This window comes from Pleurodeles waltl, chromosome 3_1 (genome assembly GCF_031143425.1).
Source record: "Pleurodeles waltl isolate 20211129_DDA chromosome 3_1, aPleWal1.hap1.20221129, whole genome shotgun sequence".
NCBI lineage: Eukaryota > Metazoa > Chordata > Amphibia > Caudata > Salamandridae > Pleurodeles > Pleurodeles waltl.
In genome coordinates, this window is record NC_090440.1 from 567,962,526 (window position 1) to 567,986,318 (window position 23,793).

The 23,793-nt window shown below is 46.6% G+C and overlaps 1 protein-coding gene across 1 annotated transcript in view; it reads left to right on the plus strand.

Annotated features, from left to right (window-relative positions):
- FAH (fumarylacetoacetate hydrolase) overlaps positions 1-23,793 on the plus strand; it is a 147,787-nt gene that overhangs the window by 101,585 nt on the left and 22,409 nt on the right. Inside the window, exon 11 of the mRNA XM_069222992.1 lies at positions 6,141-6,187. Within this exon, the coding sequence (XP_069079093.1) occupies positions 6,141-6,187 (47 nt within the window). The remainder of the gene's footprint in view (positions 1-6,140; positions 6,188-23,793) is intronic.

A 23,793-nucleotide genomic window follows, 5' to 3' on the forward strand; every position in this document is an offset into this window, starting at 1 on the left:
TATAGCTCCCTCAGCTGGTCAAAGGGGATAACCCCCTGCTCATCGAATAAATATCCCACCCTTTTGCAACCTCCTTCATACCACCGACGCAATGCTTCAGACTGTAGGCCCGGGCCAAAATCGGGGTTCGCGCCCAGTGGAGTCATTGGGGACGGGAAGGTCGTCAAACCCACCCTGCCGGCCACCCAATCCCATACTCTCATCGAAACCTCCGTGACCGGGGATATATACAATCCCTGCGCCCTGTGACGACGCTTAAGCCAGGGTTCCTTCCGTATGTGAGAGCCAGCCACTGCCTGGTCCATAAAACACCAATGCTTCTCAGAAGACAGTCGGCTCCATTCCAAGAGGAAACGCAGCTGTGCTGCTTGGAAGTATCGAAGGAGACAGGGGACCGCCAGCCCCCCCTCCCTCTTGGGGCGATACAGGACCTACCGCGATAACCGCGCCGCCTTCCCTTCCCATATAAATCTTAGAACCGCTGTTTGGAGGATCGCTATCGTCCGCGGAGGAGGCTCCAGCGGAGCGCCTGAAACAGATAGAGTATACGTGGTAGGATGGTCATCTTCACTGCCACGACCCTACCCAACCACGACAATTTAGGCTTCCCCCATGTCTCTAAGTCGCGCTGCACCTCCCGGGTTAGTTTCGCATAGTTCAACGTTTCTGTGCGGGAGACTGTGGAGCCCAGCTCGATCCAAGTATGGGAGCCCCGAGGAGGACCATGTGAAGTGGAATCAGGCCTTCGGGTCCCGTTCATGCTCCGCACTGATAAACTTGCCCATAGCCTGCGATTTAAGCATGTTCATTCGAAACCCCTAGACCCGTCCAAATTCCTCTAAAACACCCATTAGCGTCAGTAGTGAGGTCATAGGCTCCGCCAGAGTAAGGATGACGTTGTCCGCATATAGCGATATGAGATGTTCATCCCCCCCCCAAACTTCACACCCATGATCTGAGTGTTGTCCCGGAGCCTCTGCGCAATAGGCTCCATGTAGAGCGCAAACAGGAGGGGCGAAAGCGGACACCCCTGCCTGGTCCCTCTTTGGACGTCGAACGGCAAAGAAAGTGTCCCATTAACTCGAACCGCCGCCCAAGGCGCTTGATAGATGCAGCGGATCCATGCCATGAAGCCCGATCTCAGTCCGAAGCGTTCAAGCACCTTGAACAGGTATGGCCAGTAAACCCTATCGACCGCCTTTTCAGCGTCGATAGATAGGAAGAGCGCCACCCTACGAGAGCGTTCGGTTTTATCCAAGAGGTGAAGCAGTCGCTTGGTATTATCGCTACACTGTCTATGCGGTATAAATCCTGCTTGGTCGGAATCCACCAACCCCGGCATATAATAGTTGAGGCGATGTGCCAAAATGCCAGTGAATAATTTCAGGAGGGAGATCGGCCTATACGAGGCGCATTCCTCAGGATCCTCCCCCGGTTTTGGGATACCCACGATGGTAGCGTCTAACATACTAGGCGTAAGAGCGCCCGTTTGACGAAAAGAGTTAAAGAGTCGCACCAGAACGGGAACAAGTTCCACACAGAAGGATTTATAAAAAAGCGCAGAGAAACCATCGGGCCTGGTGACTTCCTGGTCTGCAGCCGGGCGATCACTGATATAACCTCCTCTGCCCTTATAGGTAGATCTAACGCGGTTGCCTCTCTAAGACAAGGCGGTGATTGCTATGTCCTCTAAGAAGGATTCTGGAGTTAAGGTACCGGGCTCCTCAGCCCTGTATAGACTTCGATAGAATTCCGCAAAAGCCTGCGCTATTTGATCACTCGTGTGCGCTTCTGTTCCAGAAGGGGAGCGCACCATTTTTATAATTGATGCTGCACGCTGCGCTCTCAACCTATGTGCCAGTAACTTCCCGCACTTGTTGCTTCCTACATAGTACTTTTGTTTGAGGTGGACTACCGCATACTCTGCCCTGTCCCAGTCCAACCTCCTCAGCTGCTTTTGCATCTTCTCGAGCTTTTGCCATATTCTAGGAGCACCGGTGTGTTTATGGGAGCGCTCTAAAACCCTCACTCGCTGCTCTAGGTCCCCCCTAAGTCGACTCCTTGCCTTATTGTCCCTAGAAGAATGGGACATCACCTCACCCCTCAAGACAGTTTTCAGTACCTCCCACAGTGTTGCAATGCTTATTGTCCCATCATCGTTAAAGCTAAGGTAGTCTGTTATTGCCCTTCGGATCGCCTCTACCGTTGCAGCGTTCTGAAGCATTGAATGCCTAAATCGCCATCCCGATGCACTAACCCTCTCCATGTCCATGTGAATCTCAACTGTAATTGGAGCGTGATCTGACAGGGCCCGCGGCTCAATCGCTGAGCTCCTGGGATGCCAGAAAAGGGTCCAACCTAGCGTATGTTTTGGTTGCTGATGAGTAAAAGGAGTAATCCCTCAATGAGGGATGCGCACTCCTCCACACATCCACCAGACCACACTCACTCAACCACTGCCGCCCTGCATCCGACAAAGACCCTGTCTGCCCATACCAATGACCTGAGCGATCCAGGTCCCCGTCCATCACCAAATTAAAGTCCCCCCCCCCCCCCCAGCAATACAGCACCATCAGGGGATTGGAGCAGCGGAGTCAAAGACTGTCGCAGGAAGGTTTCTTGCTGGGAATTAGGTGCATAAAGGGAAGCGATCGTGAAGGAAAAAAAAAACCAGTCTAAGCCTCATGGCCAAAAGCCTCCCTGGGACCTCGTGCAATTTTGATATCGCTTCCCCCGGAAATGAACGTGATAGAAGAATCGCCACCCCTGCATGCTTTGATGGTAGTGAGGACCAGAACTGCCTGGGGAACCACTTAGAGTGCATACGGTAGGTATCTTTAAAGACGAGGTGCGTCTCCTGCAAAAGACATATATGACTCCCCGATCTCTCTAAAGCTGATAGGATGGCTAGCCTCTTAGTAGGGTTACTGATCCCCCTAACATTTAAACTTAAACATTTAATGGTCATAGCCTATACTGAGGGGAGCAAGCAGAGGAGGCAGGGGCACAGCAGGGGACTACCCCCTACATTAGTATCTAGACCACCTAGAGCCCTCAGGCCTGAAGGTATCTCCACTAAAAGCCAGCATCGCAGGGAAACCCAACAACAGACAACTAATAAGCACAACAGGTGCATAGAACACAGAAGTCCTCAGTCGTCCATCCTCGCGAGGTGCAGTTTCCACGGGGCTGTATATCCAGCCAGGTCAGGTAGTCAGGTCCATTGCCCCCGCCACCTCGACCCTCTACGACGATCAGCATATTGTTAGCAATGCGGCCAATAGCAATCCCGGGCACCCCCAGGTGTCCACACTAGGCTGAAGTTCCGGCGGCCACATTGTTCAAAGCGGCCTCTCTTTCCAACCTCAGCTCCGACGCCGTCGGGCGCTGCAGCTTCCTTTTCTTCTCTTTTCTCCGCCGACGAGGAGGGCCCCCCCACCGGCAGAACCACCCCCCTCACTCGCCTCCGGCCCTATATCCTCTAGATCCAGAACGCGGGTAGCCTCCAAGACGGATTTCACCTGCCGGAGCTGCTCCTCCCAGCGGAAGACCAAGCGGAACGGGTGGCCCAGGAATAGGACACATTGTGCTCTCTCAAGTGATCCGTGATCGGTCTGAACTCTCTCCGCCTCTGCAAAGTCCGCAAAGATAGGTCATGGAATAGCTGGAGTTCATGCCCTCGAAAGAGTACACTCTGGAGGTTGTGGGTCTGCTGTAGAATCTTTTCTTTAAGGACAAAATTGTGGAGACAGGCTAAAATGTCAGGGGGGCGGTCTCCAGGGACTCCGGCGCGCCCAACTCGATGTACACCGTCAAGGACTACCTCCCGGGTCTCGTCTGTGCCAAGCAAGGAGCGAAACAGGCCCACCACGTAGCCCCCAATGTCCTCTTTTTCAGCACCAACCGTGCCCCCCTAATACGAATATTTTGTCACCTCGAGCGATTTTCCAGGTCTTCAACCGCCATCTGGAGGAGGTCCTGCTGCTCTCGGAGGCGGACTACCTCCTGTTGCAGGCCTGCCACCTCTTCACCGCGAGGGATCTCATTGTCCTCTAGCTGCGATACACGTTCACCCAAGGAGGTAACCTCTCCTCGTAATTCCTTCACCTCCTGTGAGATGTCCCTACGCAGCTCTTGGATATCTCCACGGAGCGACTCAAACAGGGAGGTCAGAAAGCCCTTCGTAACGGGAGAACTCTCCTCTGGATCTGTATCCATCCGATTCTCCAAGGCCCTCGTCTCAGGTAGGTCCTCCGCCACAGTCCCAGATGTCAGGCGCATCCCTGCCAGCATGTCCCTAACCGAGCGCTCGCGCTTTGATTTTGATGTCGCCATGGCGCGCCGGCCTGGTCACGCCTCGCCGGTTCAATCCCACAGGGCCTCCAGGGTTTCCGTCTGGGGCCGGTCAGTATATGCCGCCCTGTCCAGGACCGTGCCCAGGTCCGACCCTCAGCAGCCACCACTTGCAGCAGTCCGCCCCTGGCGCCTTTCCAAAAGATTGCAGGACCCCGCTCATCAAAAGTTCAAATGGTGGAGTGAAATAGCCCGGAGGCCGAGCTTCTGAGCCCTTACCTTCTGCTGGGGCCCCACTCCAAGGCGCCAGGGTGAGGAGGCCCCGTCTGTCGCTCCCGGTTCGGCCGAGCATGAGGTAGCGCCCCTCTCCCTCAGGACGCTCAGTTCTCCAGGCGCCGGGTCCTGCGGCGCAATCCAGCTGCTGTGGGGCCCAGGGTGAGCCCCCAGGCCCTCAGTCCCTTGGCGCCACGCTTGGAAGGGCCGCCGGGGCGAGGCCCGTCCTGCGGCCCAGGCCGCCTCCCGCGCCGTTCCGTGGCCCCGCCCCGACTCCGGGGCCGAGCCCAGCTCTCCTCGCAGGAGCGGCACAGCCCGGACCCGGCCGCAGCCGAGCGGCACAAAACACCTGGGGGAGCCTCACAATGTGGGGGGAGCCTCCAGGCTTCCCCCCCACGGGGCGCGTGGCACTTTTCTGGATCGAGGCGGCGGAGCGCTAGCGGGCACGTCCTAGCGCTCCGCCATCTTGGACACGCCCCCCAAATAGCTGTTTTAATCTCAGCTTCACCAACTAAAAAAAAAAAGTGTGACTGGTCGAGTCCATTTTCTTCCCAGTCTAAAGCACTGCTTATAAAGTGGACTTTAACATTCCAACTGTTACCACATCCTAGAGAATTTAAAATATCACTATGACGAACTACGGGGATGGGGCGAGAAGGTAAAGTGACCAGAGTTAAACCAAGATGAATGATAGTTTGATGATAGTTTCCTCTTAAATGGTCAGATGTTCAATGCCAAGAGAGGAGTTACAAGGGTGTGTTTGCTGCATCTGAAAATGTTAAATGTTGACTTCTCATTGATCGGTTTTATTTTAGTTCCTGTCGAAAGCAAAAAGATGTATATCACCAAATAGGGGGTAGTGAGAAGCTATGCCAATGTGAATCCCTCAGGCTCCCAGACTATTATAAGTAACTACACTCAGGAGGGTTGACCTGTATTTCTTTCATCTCGTCAGATTGAGACATCAGTTCCTTGGTCCTTTAGTATATCTCTGGAGATTGTGGGATCCACACCCAGGTGAATTAGTGCAGTCCTGGCATCTCCTAGATATTTTTGTAGGATCTTCACCCACAAGTACCACCTCTGTCATGCTTTATCGTCGGATCCTCACCCACTGCACATAGTGTGAGTGGGTGGGTTCAAAGCAATTTGTAAGCAGAGGTTTTAAACTTAGAACTAGTGATTATGAGTGAGTTAAAATTGCCTTATATGCAAGGTGTGTGGGGAGCCAAGTAGGTAATTCCATGGATGATGTCCCTTGATGAATGTGTGACTACAGGGATCTCTAGAGATACACTAAGGAACACTCAACATATCTCTCAATCTGACAAGATCAAATAAATATATGTCAACTCCCCCCCCCCCCCCCCCCCCCCCCCCAAGTGTAGTGACTTGAAAGCAAAGGATGACCAAGGGTTGGTTAAGGGTACCTTGAGTGAGTGGCTGGGCTGAGGTTGGTTGTGGGATGTTCTGCTGGTTTCTTGGTTCCACTTCTGATTGATTTGTTTCTTTATTGCCCTACCTGCTCTCAGTTATGGAAGGTAACTTATGAAGATCTTTGCTTTCTTCTGTAGGAAAGGAGATGTCCACACCTGCAACTCTCTGCAAATCCAATTTCAAGGTAGAGTTATCCTCCAGCTACATTTTATCTTTGTGATTGGAGGGCTGGGCTGTAGCCAACTGTGTTTTGGTCAAAGGGAGAATTTATTTCAACTGCTCTCCCTACTTGCCTCAAAGAGCACCAGAAGCCTGCTTGTTAGATGTGGTTGTACATTCCTATTTTGTCTCCAGTTATTGCTTTGTTTTTGTAGAGAAGTGAGTTGCACAGTGACCATTTCACATTGAATCACATCTTGCACCTTTGTGGTAGCCCAGGGGATTGAGGGGCAGGGTGCTCTGTTGATTTGCAAGACTTTTGACTATGCTCCAGTCTGCCGCTTGCCCTTCGACCATGAAGGAGGATGTGGCAAGTATGTCCTTGAAGAAGGAGATTCTTAAGTTGGGTACCTCGGATGACGCGTGTGAGCCGAAGTCAGCTAGCATGCCCTGGTTACTTACAGTGCTTGTGACCTGAAGCCAAAGTAGGTAGGAGAGTTTAAAGTAACCTCAAATTAGTAAAGTGTTCCTTTGGCCCTAGAAGTAGTATCTCAGTTTTGTCACCAACAGGAAAAGGGCTCATGCAGTTCCCTCAGAGTTCTAAAGTTATCAGTGCAGTCTATGTTGTCTGTTGCCCACTGCCCACACAGTACCTTCAATTGGGTGGCTGCAACTGCTCCTCAGATCACAGCGTGTCAAAGGCAGTCTTCCTGAGATCAAGAGGCTTCTTGTGCCATAAACCACCATTCAGCAATCTCTCATCACAACACTGAATACTGAGTAGGGCAGTTCATCCTAGGGAGACAGCAGTAACAACTGTCATTACCACACAAAACCTTTACCACACATCCATTACCACACACATGCCTTTACCATGCACATTTTTTACCACGCATATACCTTTACAATAAAAATGTGAGTGTAAAAGTGTGTGTATATATATATATATATATATATATATATATATGTGTGTGTGTGTAAAAAACGTTTAAAAAACAATATATATATATATATATATATATATATATATATATATATATATTTTGCATTTAGGACTGACTAGTCCTTGATCACAGGCTGCAGGGCAGGATCGCAGCAACACTCCCATGGAACCCAGTGAACATGCTGCTCATTTAACAATATCGCCCTCCAGTGGGCCTCCTATATGAGTTTGTAATTCAGATGCACACTGGGATCAGTAGTTACATTAGTAGAAAGAGATGAAAAGATTGCTCTTGCAAGCAGGGAGCTGCATTTTCAGCAACTCCCTGCGTGCAAGTGGCAAGGAGCGGGCTAGAAGCGACTGGGCCTTGAGGCTCCCTCTGTCGCCATGTCACTTTGGTTCTCTCGTCCATCCCACAAGGGGATGGAAGATAAAGAGCGAGAGATTGTAATTGCAATGGTCTCTACATACAGTGACTTCAAAGTGTCACACTTGCATAATGTTTGGTACGAATGTTATAATTATGTTTTGATGCAGAACAGAGTCATCTCTGGCCTACTGGTAAAGCATTTGGACTGTCACTCAGATGGTTAGTTTCAAATCCTAGTATCTTATGGCAGTGTGTCTGTTTATTTACTAGTGTTTTAAATGTTGAACATTCCTAGTGATGGAACATTTACGCATTTTTCCCATCACCATCTTTAGATTGAATGTCATAGAAATGTCTGGACACTGTGTAATAAAAATTCATCTGTGGCCTAGTGGTTAAGTTCTAATACCCTCACAAAGAAGGTCAAGGCGTCCAGTCTAGGTGTGTCAGTTGTCATTTCTCAACTTTGAATACTTTTCAACTTCAAATATTTAAGGTACATACATAAAGGTGATCTTACTCTTTTTACTTCTCAAATACTTTTTTCCAGTTTGTCAGAACTGTTCTCATTCTAAATGGTGTGGGGGTGGCTGGTTATAGGGGGTTGGCCGCAGGGTCTGGCCGTGCGTGGCGGTGGTTGGATTAATGTAGTAATTAAAATTACTTCATGTTAAAAAAAAAAAAACATAGAAATTCATTGAAAAAAAGCAAAGGTTAGGGGGATGTTATAGTTAGGAAATTGAATTTAAAAAAAACATACAAATTCACGTAAAAAACAAGGGGGATATGGACGTTATAGTCAGTCTCACATTTTAAGCGTATAAAACCATAGAAATTCAGATGTTGCAGTTAGAACTATTTCGATTAGTTATAACTCGTGCCCTTCGGTAACTGTAACTCGCTCCCTCGCCATGCAGTGCTAATTACTCCAGATATTACAGCACTCATGACATCTTTTATAACACCATTTATAATGTCACTGTAACATTTGCAGTAAAATTATTGATGAGATAACTGTGCATGGTGGCGATACAGTTGGTTTGCAGCTGCAAGTGTGGCACATTTTCTCCTTGCCTTCGGCATGGCTGGTTTTTGCAGTGTTGTTAACTCTTCCTCCCCTCAGCCTCTCCTCTCCCCTTCATCCTCCTCCTAACAGCTGTCTGCCACTCATTCTTCTCGCTACACTACCTTAACTTCTCATTCACCACCACTCAGATATTGCTCTGTCCTTCATCCTGCTTACCATAGTTTGTCCTCTCGTCCTCATACAGCATGATAAAATCATTGCTGCACCAACCTTTTTCTCTCATTCTCTGTTGCTGCAGGCTTCTTTCTCTTCTCTTTCTTTCCTCTGCCTTTCTTGTTCCATCCTTCCATCTTGTTCCATCCTTCTGTTCTTAATTCTTTATTCCTCCGTAGTCTTCTTTTTCGCTTGTTGGACCTTCTCTGCAGTACTTCTCCAAACCCTACACTACAAAGCCAGTTGTCCCATTGGCCATCACACAATCCTTCCTCCACCCCCAGCCTCTCCCACCTTCGCCTTTCCGCTGCCCTCCTCCGGCTTCTCTCATCTCTTCTTCCTCTACCTCAGTTTATAAGCTAACCCTGCGAGTTAACTCATCTGGGAGTTACCTGAATCTCATAATTCTGAAGCTAGGCATGGCTGTCTTAGCCCCTCACCCTTCCAGTGTTGATATTCTGAGTACTGTTAGACTCCCTAGAAGAAACCCATATTACAGCATGGTAAAACAGTGGTAGCAAATGTTATATCAAACAAAACAATTTAAGGTTACCACCATGTTCCCTCAGACCTTCTTCCTATTTGTTTCAGCTTTTCCTCTACACATAATTTGTTTCACCCTGTCCATTTTTCTGCCAGCAGCTATCATTATTTATCTCCTCATTGCACACTTTCATAAACTCTTATTCAACTCTATCTCTTCTCCAAGTGCCAGATGTATAAAGCATGTTTATGTTTGCAAATGGCCTGATTTGCAGAATTGGGCTGTTTATGAATGCAAAATTGATTTTTTGTATGTACCAAGCCCAAATTGCAATTTGGCAACCTGTTACCGAAGTGCAATTTGGGTTTGCGTTTCTATATTAGGATGGGGCGTGTTTATGGCATGCCTTCTTAATACCGAATCAGAGTGGTTTGTATGAATGTTTTGAGACTGAAATAGGGTTGCTAAACATTTGCATTTTACCACAGACTTCAAGTTGGTGGTAATCCATTTGCAAATGGGAAGGAGTCCCCAAGGGATCCCTTCCCCGTTGAGAACGATTGCCATCATATTTTGTAAGAGCATGCAGTAGTCCCACGGACCACTGCCTGCTCTTAAGAAATGAAAAGAAAACTTTTCATTTTGTCTTTTTGAAACTCATCCTGTTTTCCTTTAAGGAAAAAAAGCTGCAGTCCCAAAAAAAGATTGCTCTGTTGAAAAGCAGTCACAGACATGATGGTCATTTGGCCGCAATACCTGTGATTTGTGCGATTCCCAATGGGTCGCAAACCGAGACCTACCTCATTAATGAGGTAGGTTTATTTGCGACCCACTGGGAAATGCAAAATGTGTAAAACACTCATTTTTACATTGCTGTTTGCGATTATCAAGTAGCAAACTGCAAAAATGTGCTATTTGATCATCGCAAACACTTAGCTACGTAGATCTGATCATAAGTTCTTTCTCTTTTTGCACCTACTGTTTACCCCTCTCAATCCTTTTCACTCTGGCGGATGGAGGACCATCTCAGCTGTCAACTGTTTTTGTATTCTACACCAGTGGTTCCCAACCGTTGTCCGGGGACCCCTAGGGGTCCGCGACTGCTTAGAAAACTAAATAATATTAACAGATTAGGTCCCCAGCTTTCAGTAATGACTCAGTGGGGAGGTCCCCATATTACAATAATTATTCATTGGGAGTCTTTGAGTTCCAGTAATAATAAAGTGGGGATCTACAGAAGTCAAAAGGTTGGGAACCACTACTCTACACCACCTGATCTTGTTTACTTGTTCCTCACTTCTCTACAGTGTAGTAGTTAAAAAAAAAACAAAAAAAAAACACTGGCTTTCATTACGAGTTGGCCGGATTTAAATATGTGGTGACCGGGGGAAGAAGAGAGGAGACAAAGGGTTTGAATCACATCTCGTCCAGTATTCTGTGCCTAAATCCGGCCAGCATGAATTTTAGTCCCTGGAATGTGGAATAACTATGTGGCCTTGAGAATACTGTCTGAAAAACTGCGTGTCTTTCTGATTCATGGGACCTTATGGCGACATTTACCACCCATTCTGAGCAAGTAATAAATAGCATCAGGGGCGGCAGGAAGAGCGTCTCCGGCCATAGCAAGTTCTGGCCTACCAGGGGAAGCTTTGCCTGATCCCCTGGTGTGTGGCGGCGGCTGGGTTGTGTATGTGCCCACAGTCCGGCCTTTAGGACCGGAAGTTGTAACTGGTGCAGATTGGCATCGGGGTAACCCAGGTGTACTCGGCCCACTGCTACCCCTAGGCGTGTGTCATGTGCCCTGAGGCAATTAGTCCCTGTGATGGTGGAAGTAGTTGTTTAATTTGACACAGACCCTGAGGCCACTGCTTATCAGAGTTGTTCGGGAAATATCCCACAGAAAGACCAAAGGGAGCTTTTAAACTATTTAACAGCTTCCTTTTCCAGATCCCCTCAGCCCCCCAAAAAATGTGCCCTGTTCATCTAAAGTTCGAATGCTGAGAATACTAGAGCTTCCGACAGGATGTACTAGGGCAGTGATACTCAAAGTACGGCCCGGGGGCGCATGGGGCCCTCCTGACATTTACATGCGGCCCCCAGGTCAACAGCAGCACTGTGCTGCTGTTTATTCGACTTGGTGCCAGCACTAAAAAGTGTTAAATAAACAGGCAAGTATTTAATTGGAGGCTAAATGAAAAGGGAGTAACTAGGGTGTTCTGGAACTCCACTTTATGTGCAGCAAAAATATAAACGTATGATCTGTTTGAAATTCAAAAAAGTGCATTTCATTAGCCTGCAGAACCATTTCACCTTAGTACACACAATTATATCACTGCATTGAGAAGTATTTTTAGAGTGATAGTTTTCAAACATAAATTTAGAAACTTTAATCCCCCTTCCCTACCACACCCTGACAACAATGTGAACTATGAACTAAGAGGCAAGCTGATTGTTATGTGAACTCTTTGGGAGGGCTGGGTTTCTATTATACATGAACAACATTATATTTTATTAAATCAGACACAGAAGGTATTATGCAGCATACATCATGAAGAGGTATTTCAAGGTTCTTATTTGTGACGATAAATACAAAGCAGGTAAAGTGAAGTCAAACATTTCCCTAGGATCACACAATTTGGTTAAGTGGAGAAGCTGGGAATTATACCCAAGTTTCTGGTTTCACATTGCGCAATCCAGAGACTATATGTATACGCTTCACTTAACTTACAACCACTTTACCACTACACCTCCCCACCCCCAGCCCACCGACCGCTGCCCTGCTGGCATCAGTGCGGCCCTCGGTCACATCACAGACCAAACAGTGTGGCCCCTGGGAAAATGTTTGTGAGCACCCATGCACTAGGGAGATAAAATTAATGACTTTATTCGATGTGAGGCTCCCTTGAAAGCCATCCCTTTATAAGTTTGACAGGTATTTAGGGAACCAACCTGAGGGCTAGTGGGGTCGCCTGCAAAGGAGCTCCTTGGGAAGCCTAGTGGAGTGAGAGTCCCCCTGAAAGTAGTCTTGGAGAAGAGAGCGGAACGGGAGAGTCATGGACCCTGATATTTCCCTACGTAATCAAATCAAATCATTAACATTTATAAAGCGCGCTACTCACCCGTGCGGGTCTCAAGGCGCTAGGGGGCAGGGGGAGTTACTGCTGCTCGAAAAGCCAGGTCTTGAGGAGTCTCCGGAATGCGAAGTGGTCCTGGGTGGTCCTGAGGCTGGTGGGGAGGGTGTTCCAGGTCTTGGCTGCCAGGAAGGAGAAGGACCTCCCACCCGCCGTGGAGCGGCAGATGCGAGGGACGGCAGCGAGCGCGAGGCCAGAGGAACGGAGGAGACGGGTGGGGGCGTAGAAGCTGAGGCGACGGTTGAGGTATTCCGGTCCCCTGTTGTGGAGGGCTTTGTGTGCGTGGGTGAGAAGTCGGAAGGTGATCCTTTTGCTGACTGGGAACCAATGCAGGTGTCTCAGGTGTGCGGAGATGTGGCTGTTGCGGGGTACGTCGAGGATGAGGCGGGCCGAGGCGTTTTGAATACGTTGCAGGCGTTTTTGGAGTTTAGCGGTGGTCCCAGCATAGAGGGTGTTGCCGTAGTCCTGGGCAAAACAACGAGACGTCAGGAACTGAACGTGGTTAAAAAGGAACCACTTCTGCTGTATGTTGAGGCCTCTGGGGCAGCCACCCCAGTGTGAGTTCCATGCCATCAAAAACTCCTGTTTTCCAAGTTGATGTAGTCCGAGGTATCCCTGCGACAGCCCGACGAGGCATCATGGCTTTAAGTGGGATGAGAAAACTAGGAGTCTCAAAGAGGGGTGGGGCAAGGCAAACCTAGTAAAGGTGCGTGGCTTACACAGTTAAGGGGCATGGCCTAAATCCGAATGTGTGCTTTACAAAAATCTATTTTGTGTTTGTTTTTAAACGCGTATGATGCTGCTGCTGCATGTGTATTAACTAATGCCAAAAATCGGGTACTAATATGCCTCTTAGTACACTAATAGCATTATCATCAGGGCAGGGCAGGAATATTTGTCAGTGCATCTTTAAAAAGTCTCACTTTTAATAAACGTCTCCTAATGCAGCGCATAATGTGATGCACTAAGGTAAAACACTACTACGTTAATGAAGTACACGCCTTCAGTTTTGGAGACAGCCTATCAAATTCAAACATGTTTGTTGCACAGTTTACATGTACATTCCGATTTTGAACAAGCAGGTACCGAGCACACGTCGTCCTTGGAAGAGGCAAACGGATGCCTTCAGATGATAAGGGGTGGTCCCAGGGCAATCTTATCCCGGTGTAGTGCTTTAAATCCTGATATTTCCTTTAAATCTTGTGAAACTGCTTAAAAAGCACACGTGCGTTAGTGTGCTGAAGGCAAGGCTCCGTCTCATGTTAAGTGTGCGCTAGGGCACATAACATACTCCAAGCTTACCTGCCTGCCTCTGAGCAACGGCAGAGCCAGTCAAGGAGTGAACAGGACATATTGACGATGAATGCCCACATACATGTCTCTCCTCCATGTGACGTAGATTAATACATGACATAAGTGAAAGGAGAAGTGCACGGTCTTGAAATCATTCCTTAAAACGAGGCCAGTTCCAGCCAAGTGCCAATCATGACTCGTTATTCTGATGTGGTGTTTGTCCATGGATGATTAGGTTTTGCCAAGACCACACCAGCAACAAAGGCCAGGACATCGAGCTGTGCAGCTGCAGGAGGCTCCAAAATTATTCTACGCGCGTTGCTCAAATCGAACACAGAAAGGAGGAGTGGCGTGTACTGGATGCCTTTAAAAAGAAAACAAACATGCGGGGACTTCCTTCTTGTAGTTCCATTTCATTTGCCCATTTTGTGCTGGGGATGGAGGTAGAACTCTGTCTTACCCGAGATTCAGGTAACATGAGCCAAGGTTGCAAGGCCTGTCCACCAATTGGTATTGCGAGGCTAGGGCATAAAAAAGTCAGGGTATATAAACAGAACCCGATAGGGACCTGTTTCGATGCCCCTTTTTAGGTCGCGCAGAGCAGCGCACAAGCAAGTGTTATCTATGTGGCTTTTAACCACTCCTACCTCATGCCCATCACGTTCACTCATTTGTGGACTTGCCTTTTAAAAATCCTTTGTTATCATTGGTAAATGCTTTACGTTTGTCCCTCCTTGAGGCAGTTTTGTTACCGTATTGGCCATCGACCCTGTTACATGAATAATTGCACGTTTGCCGATATGGTGGACTGAGAGCGAGCTTCTTTTTTTCGCGCTCATGGCAGCCGTGGTGTTTTGAATCAGCTCGCTTATGTCAACTGTTTTACTTTATATTTTCAATTTTTTCAGCAAGAAAAGTCCAATTAGGGATTTACAACGCTAATAGCTCTGACTCGAGCAAACGCGAGTCCCATTGCATTGCAAATGCTTGTTAAAACTGCCAGAGCTCAGCACCGGAAGGACCCGGCCCACTTAAAGCCCTTTAGAGCACCATGGTTTCCAGTGCTGGATCTTCGCCTGAACCTTTCCTGCTTTATTGAATCCGAGTTTATTCTGGTGTTTGTGTTTAGTATGGTGGGATCCTTCTAAACGTAGGATCGAAGGACCAGTGAGCCTTGATACTCTTTGAAGCACCGATTCCCCACCCATCTGACTCACTTCTCTGATATGCTCTCCCTCTCTCCATCACCCTTGCACGCCTCCATAATACTCCCTCCTTTTTGGTATGCTTCAGTCTGTTTCATGCCCACTCATGTCTCATCCCTCAGTCTGATTTGCTCCCTCCTCTCCTTCATGTGCTTCCTACTTGGAAGTTTTGGCGGTTGCTTTCTTCGTCTCTGTCACACTCCCTGTATCTCCCTCTCACGCTTACTCCCCTCTCTCCTCTCTGTCGCTGCCCTCTCACACTCCCTCTTTCTGGGTCTCGTCTAGAGCCTTAGCTGTCTACAAGTAGGCCTGTTCTTTCTAGCATACTTATTGGGCTTTGGGGCACCCCTTGCTCCTGATTGGACTGCCTTATTGTCTGTCTCAGTGATGTGCTCCTTATTCGATGGCTCCCCAGACCCTATGGCCCTTCTTGTTTTTGTCCTGCCCAGGAGCAGTTACGTCTTGGCGTGATAGGATGAATTGTATCCTTTCACTGCTTATTGAGACTACTAAAAGCACTCCACTGCAATTACAGTGCATCTTCTTTTCTTCTCCCCATGTTCACGTTTTTCTGGCCTCTCTCCCCCCCCCCCCCGCCCCCCCTCCCCCCTCAATCTCTCTTCGCCACTCAGCTGAGCAGAGATCTGTTGCTTTGCCAATGCTTGTTTTGTTTTTTTAGGTCCGTCCTGTTTCTGTCACGCAACCCTCGTTGCTGTCACACACACCCTTTAGCAGGTATACCCTCTTTCTGCCACAGACATCCTATTTCACATGCACCGCGTTCCCTTTGACAGCCCCGCCATCATGTTCCCTCCTTTGCATCAAGCTTCCTTTTTGGTTATCACTCGTCCTGTTTGCCTGTCACGCTTTCTCTCTGTTATGCTTCCTCCTCTGTCACGGTTTCCCCGCTTTCCGTCACATTCCTTTCTTCTCACCGTCACTCCCTACGTCTCTCGTCTAGCCCCTCCCTCTGTCACACTCTTGTCGCGATTCTCTCCGTTGTGATCCCTCCTTGCTGGCCCCTCTCCTTCCTTGGCTGCTGGTGCTCAGTTTACCTATGCACGTTCCCTCCTTCTCTCACCCGCCTTCTCTCGTCCCTCCTGAGACCTTTCCACCTTATTTGTCACACGTCCTCCTGCTGTCCGTCACGCTCCTTTATTCGATGTGCTAAGGTCACTGTTTAAAAAAGTATAAATAAATTCCACCTTTGCATATTTTAGTGCTGCTCGCATGTACTTTGTATGTGGGTGCCGCTTTGTATCGAGAGGTGTGGCTAGGAGTGCGGCTGTCTGTGTTATTGGGGGGGTCATATTTGCAGTTCTGGTTGTCCTCTGCCGGGGATCATGCTGGCACGGTGTGATGTGCCCGCTCGATAAGAGACTAGAATCAATTGTGATGCGCTTTTTTAAATAATTAAAGGCATTGAATGTGGAGGGCTGCAGATAGCATCGGCGCTGCCCCGACAGCTAATCTGACAGGAGCATCTGTGACTGACACTGAGGAGCGTCGCGTGCCCTTCAGCCGCTCCTGCGAAGGAATCTCGTGTTTGCTTCCCTTCTCCTATCTACATCCCCCGCCCCGCACAAACCAAAAACTGCCTCTGCACATTTTACGGCACTTTTAGTCTCTTTCCACCACTTTCAAACCATTCTCAGCTCCCATTTATCTTCTTTTCTCGCCTCTTTCTGTCCCTGTTTCTTTGTCCGGATGTCTGACCATTTCCTCTCCACACGCGTCGGCTGTTCAGTTACCCCAGGACAAGTCAACTATATTTCTTTATACTATGCTTTGCTCTATTTTCTTATTTCTACTTATGTTGTTTGGGCAGCTCTACGTTTTTGGTGTGTCGGGAGTTTGGTGTTTGGGCTCGGTTGAGAGGTTGGGCCGAGTGTGCTTTATATTGGTACTCCAGCAGGAAAGCAGACTTGACATGGATGTTACCTTTACACATCTGAATTCTTGTGAATCTACCTAACACATTGACACTTCTGACATGGAATAGAGGGGGTATGGGCTCTCCTAGCAAACTAAGTACCCTACACTCCTTGCTCCTTAGGTGCAATGCACACATCACATTTTTACAGGAAGTCAAACTGAACGAGATTAAGTTAATTAGAGAGCAGCATAAGTGGGGATGGCAATGTTTTCTACTGCTTATTCAGCCTATGCTAGAGTGGTCGCCATGGGGGTCGTCCAAGAGTCTCTTTGTAGCTGAGATCACTCTCACTGACTCAAATGGCAGGTTCATCGTGTAAAGGGTAAGTTAGAGGGGCTCCCTCTTCTGGCGGCCTGGGTGGGACTCCCATGGATTCTGGGTCGACATTATAATAGCATATTCGATGTTGACTTACCCACCTATACCACAGTCTCTAATTATACAAAATGGCAACGCCTTAGCAAGTTGGCTCCAGCACTGGTCCATACTTGATACCCAGAGAGACTTACACCCTTCTCTGCTACTCTGTTCTTTGACCCTACGACCCTCCCTCACCTTATATTCATAAGTGCCTCTCCAGACACCAATCACAAGGCTGTCCCTTGAATCAAAGCACTCCCACCGCTCCTCCTGTTAGTTTCTGTCTCACTAAGGTAGCAGTGGCCATCCAGGAGGGCCATGAGTGTTTGGATTTGCTGGCATGCATGGGTCAACAGACGTTGTGAGGTCAGCAGCTATGTCTTCGGTATTTCTCATTGTGTGTATGAGACACCTACGGATGAGGGAATGGGGAGTGGACGGGGAGAGAAATCTGCACAATTCTCTTTCAAAGCCAGATATTATTTGGGAATCGTTTGGACCCTTTGATATCGGAAGCTTTCAAAGATCGAAATTCTGTGGTTTCTCTTTAAAGTCTTCTCCAAAGAAGGACGATAAATCAGCATCTTTCAGGACGAAGAAATATCAGCTAAGGAAATAATCTCCAAATAGAGATACCACTAAATAGATTGGCTCATCCAAGAAGAAATCCTGACACCAAACCGTTTCAGAGTGTGGACTGGTTGGGAGGGAGAATTCAAGACTTTTTACAGGTGTGAAAAAAAGATATCACATCAGTGGGTCTTGAGCATAGTGAAGAACAGCTGTGCTATAGACTTTTTAGAATGGCTGCTAGAAACTGGTGTCATCCATACACAACTCCCACAGGAAAGAAAGAAGCATATGGCTCTGTTAACAGGAGTACAATCAATGCTCGATAAAAGAGCCATCATACCAGTACCATAGGAAGAGAGAGGCACAGAAGCCTATTCTATCCTGTTCTTAGCTCAGAAGGTATCTGGTTCATTCAGGCCTGTTCTTAATCTCAATTGGGTAAATTCATGGATCAGGACTTTACATTTTCGAATGGTGACATTACAGTCAATAATTCCCATGATCTGTCCAGGGGACATTTGAGTGGCTTACTTGCATGTTCCAGTTCACCAATCAAATCAAAGGTTTCTGAGGTTTTCGGTGGGAAGATCCCACTTTTAGTTCAGAGTCCTCTCATTGGGTTGAGATACTCCCTGAGGGTATTCATCAAGGTTTTAGCTCCCCTGATTGCTGTGCTGCATCTGGAGGGGGTATTTCTACACCCTTATTTATGTGATCTACTGATACATCTATACAATTAGAACTAAAGTGCGTATCACTCAACTTATTGGGACTGGATGTGTTGAATATGTATCCCTTTCCATATTGTCTGTCTGTTTAATGGGAAATGGTGATAGATTTCCCACTATCTTATCTGCAATGTTGAGAACAAAATTGTTTTGCAGGTCACAAGACACTCTCATTACTAACTCAGGTGCAAAGTAATAAACAAGTATAACCGTATATTCCTGTATATTTTAAAACTCAAAACAGTTTTATTTAGAGAATGAAGGACTATAGCAAAACAGGTCCTGATCTCTGGCTTTGAAAATTCCTGCACAGTTGATGAAATGTGTCTTTCTGGTGCTATGGTGAGGGTAGAAATCTGGCAGTAGGTTGATAGAGATGAAGTTACGATCCCAATGTATTGCCTGTTTTTATAACACAAGTATTTAAATGATCTTAGCCGATAGAAGCTAGAATTTGCCGGAATGTTTGCTAGTACTAAAGGGGCTGCCGCAGGTTTCTTCAGAAGCTTTGTGTTCAAGCAATGATTAAGATCCTATGCAATCACCCTGTAGAAGAGAGAGGAATTGACTTTTCTGGTGATGAGGTGTCCAGAATGGGAAGGGTTATTTTTTGATATTTGGATTACAGATTTCAGTTTAGAAGGTTGAAAGTTTAATCAAGTTGAAAGTTTTGGCAATGATGGCTTCAGAGTCAATTTCAAACTCACAAAATGAGGATCGAAGAAGGACTCCTCCCCTTTAATGTCAGGTTGGATGTTGTCCTAAGTGGATGAACTGTCGCAAAGCATTTTGGTTTTATCAGAAGAACTTGTCATAGAGCTGTTGTGAGAGAGCAGAGGATTCAATTACCTGGAGAGCCACAGATTTTTGTGATCCTTCAGGTTCAGAAGACCACTGTGTTAGGGCAATCGTGGTCTCAGAATTTATCCAGGAGCTCATTTGGTTGGCTATTACTGGAAATAATAAACTCTTAAAAAGCTTAAAGTACGATATCAAACTGCAAGTTGCTGATATGTCTTCACCAAATGACTTCACAAATCTTTTCTCAGGTGGCAGCATTAGAGCAAAACTCTTTTATATTACAAAGTGGATCAAAGCATGGTTCGACTGAGATTGGCAGTCTGTGATGTTGAGGTTTGATAACCGAGAAACGTAATATCGGTATTTGACATCCTTTGTGGCTAGGGAAATCCACCAGTTGAGTGAGCCCAAGAATATCCCTTTTTTCTGCCAGGTGTTGGGTGTAGCAGTTCTTGCAGTCATCCCCATATGTTGAAGCCATCTCAGGTTAATGTAATGCTTCAACGCTTCAAGGTGGACCTTACAATTTGGGGAGTGAAGGCATCATGCTAATGAAGGACGATACAGGCACTATTGTGCTTTTGAAAATAAGGTGCTCCAAGGAATTGTGGTTGGAGCCTTTGAGGTTTTTTGGCCAAGTTTGAAAGTACCACAGCTGTCCTGGCAACTCAGCCAGAACACATTTTTTCTTTTCAGATGTTATGACTGACTGGATAATGTCGCTGAGAAGTGTTTTCAAAGAGTTATAACGGTAGGTTGGAAGAGTAGTTGTATGCAGCAGTCTTCAAAAGATCATGCATGTTAGTAAGACATTTTACAGCTGGTTTGCCATTGAAGAGGGCTCCACAAAACTTAAATGAATCTCAAGGGTAGCGGGACAGTGCTCTGGTAATGTGAGAGTAACAAGATGAACTGGAAGAGTTTTCTTATACTTGTAGTGATTATGGGTACTAGGCAGGTATGGTAGAAGGTACCATAAACAGGCTTATACAGCGACAATTGATGTTTAAAGCAGTAGATGGAGGGCTTCAAAGGGACTGTCCCCATTATGTGGGTTTATGATGGAGGAACTGAAATGCTTCCTAATCTGTAGGTTAGGGCTGATTAATGGATTGGGGTACAATAGGCAAGGAAAATTGACAGGTGGTAAATGGCTGTGTGGTATGAGGAGAGACGGATGTGAAGTCCCTGGTGAAAGTTGGGGGACCACAACTGTCTCTTAGTGAAGGATCAGCACCATGTATCAAAGAATGTAATTGCTGTGCTTTAATCGTTATTGTGCTGTTTTTGATAATTGTAGCCATAAAGAAGTGGTCTCTTCCTTGCTGAGTACTGAATTAAAAAGAAATATCTCTGCATCACACCAGTCCTTTCTTCACTTAGGTAGCTTCCTATGGAATGTCACGCTGATGTTAAAACTGAATTCATCACCTACAGCCCGATTTATTTGAAGAAACCTAATACAGGAAGTGGCATCTCTATATTTCCCATTGTCGATCTGCATAGGAAATGGCATGATTTCTTCCCTAATCTCTACTTGACTAAACTCTTAAAGGCGTCCCATCACCCAGGTGTCCCCAGCAAAGTCTGGGCACACACAAAATACTCACATAGCACTCACGCAACACTCAGATTCAGTCATGCACACATCCCACTAACTACCAGACACCAACTACAGAACTAATTTTCCAACTTATGTTCATAAACGCTGGCACTGCAGTATTCCATGCACCACACATCACAGATCTCATCACCTATCCCAGGCTTGATGCCCTCTTCAGCATAGAAACATGGTTCACACCCATATCCTTGAACATCCTAGATGTCCTTCTATCCACAGCATCCATCATGCACACATAAGGAGAGAGGAGGCCTCATTGTTTATCCATAAGTGCTCCTGGTCTTGCATTTTAGGCAAGCAAGTAACCCTCCAATCCATGGAGCTGCTGACAAGACATTTCCCTCGCTGCAACTCCGATCATCACTTTTCAACTCATTCACAAAGCCTCGCATTCTGAGATCTCCTTACCACCTCATCCATCTGACTTGCCCACACCACCCTCATCAGTGACTTCAACCTCCCAAAGAACACAAGCTAAAAAAAAAAAAACAAGAAACACCCTCTTCATACTCATCGACACTCAACATAATACAGCCAGTCACTTAACCAACATACTCCAAAGCCCACATCGTCAAACGTGACTTCTCAAAATCACTAATAATTCAGTGCAAGCACTTTGCCATCTGTCGCCATGCTCAGCATGCTTCCAAAAAACCAAGGTCAAGACATAAGATAAATTCAGATCCTTCAAAGACTTCTCCATAGACAACCTAATGCTGGAACCCCTCTCTCATGTTATCAACTCCGCACTAAAACCTAAGACTGCGTGAACATCCACACTTCAACTAAAACACACAAGTGCACGCCAAAGCGTTCAGCACCTGGTACTCTACAGAACTTGCTCACAATAAATGATCCATGAGCAGCCAGGAAAGAAAATGAAAGAAAAACAGAAATCCTGATAACCTTGTGATATACTGACGTTTCTTCTCACAACACACAGGCAGCTCATCACATTAGCCAAAGAAAAGTACTATGCCAACACCATCAATGTAGCAATCAATAGAAGCAAAATAGTTTTCAAGACAAGCAAACTTCAACCTCCTGCCATTCCCACTGATTCCTCACTCAACAGAAACGTGCAATGCCATCAACCTCTTCAGTGGAAAAAATACAGATCAGACAGCGTTTCAACAAAACCAAGCCTGCTTCATCTCTTACTCCCATCCTATCCTGTAGAATTCCAAAGTGATCAACTTTCAAAGCCCTATCTGTTGCAGATCTCACTGACATACTCAATTTTTCAAAAGCCACTTTGTATGAAGATTATGTTTAACTCTTGTCCTTCTGCAAAGCTTTCTGGGGACACTCTCAGCCCCTACTCACCATTGTGAATGCTTCCCTAACTCAAGGCATCTTTCCTGAAGCTCCCAAGACAGGACATATTCTCCCACTCCTTAAAGACAAAAAAAAACTTATACTAGACCCTGATGACCTTCTAAGCTATCGACCCATCACTCACCATTCCTCGCAAGATCATTGAAAAAGCATTCTATGTTAAACTCCAAGATCGTTGCCTGGCTCCAGATCACACTATAGCATGGAGACTGTTATCTTGTAAATTGTATACAATGCCTTCTTGACTACAGATGAACGCGGCCTCCTAATATTGATGGAATTCTCAGCTTCCTTCAACACAGTCAACCATCTAACCCCCATACACACCCAGTAGTATTGAATGAGAACCAGCAATGTAGTTCACTGGTGCTCCTTCTACCTTCCAACCAGGACCTCCAGGTCCCAAAAGATTCCCATTGTCTACAGTAGCCACCAGGGTTCCATACTGTTGTCTGTCATCTTCACCCTCTGCATGGAGCTGCTTAGTGCTCTAATCACAGATAACAACATCAAGATTCACCAATATGTTGATGATTCACAAATCTACTTGAGACTTTTCTCTGTTTCAGACAATCAACACCTCAAACACTATACACATCATCCAGATCTGGATGTCTAGTGTCTGCCTAAAGCTCAGCCTAACCGAAACAGAATTCCTGTTATTGACCAAGAACAACAAATAAGGAGTACAAACCTGGTTCAATGAAATGAAGCTTGATGACTTTGAACCCCAGCTTTTAACGAATGCCAAGCCACTTTAATTGACCTTGGACTCTAACCTCACTCTTACTGAGCACATTGCCAAAAAAGGAAGACTACCTGCTGTAGGACTTGGCCCTTTCTGCAGGGTTATCCACAGACTTTTTGTCTTTGCCCTCCTGTTTTCTGAACCAGTTTTTATTGGCTTTTAGGACTCTACACACTTTACCACTGCTAACCAGTGCTAAAGAGCTTGTGCTCCCTCCTTTAAACATGGTAAAAATTGGCTTATACCCAGTTGGCACATTTAATTTACTTGTAAGTCCTTAGTAAAGTGGTACTACAGGTACCCAGGGCTCGGAAGTAAATGCCACTAGTGGGCCTGCAGCACCCATTGTGCCACCCACTTGATTACCCTCGTCTCAGGCCTGCCATTGAAGCCTGTGAGTGCAGTTTTAAGCTGCCATGTCGACCTGCTAAAATAAACCTGTTGCCAGGCCTAAACTTTCCTTTTTAATACACATAATTCACCCTTAGGGTAGAACCTGCACAGCCCAAATGGAAGGGTGTGGTGTATTTGAAAAATTGGACATGTACTTTTTAGGTTTACTTGTCCTGGTAGTGAAAAACACCTAAAATTGTTTTCTAGTACCGAGATGCCTACATCTCCCATGGGATAACATTGGGTTAACGTATTACATTTAATTAGTGATAACTTTCAATTGGGAGCAGATAGGAATGTTGAGTTTTTTGTTTAAAGAATTGTAATTTTAAACCCTCATTAATGGTAAACTCAGATTTTAAATCACAATTCCGAAAACGCCACTTTTAGAAAGTTGGCATTTTCTTGTCCTAACCATTTGGTGCCTGCAGCCTAAATCCTGGGTCACTTGACTAGGTGTAGCTTGC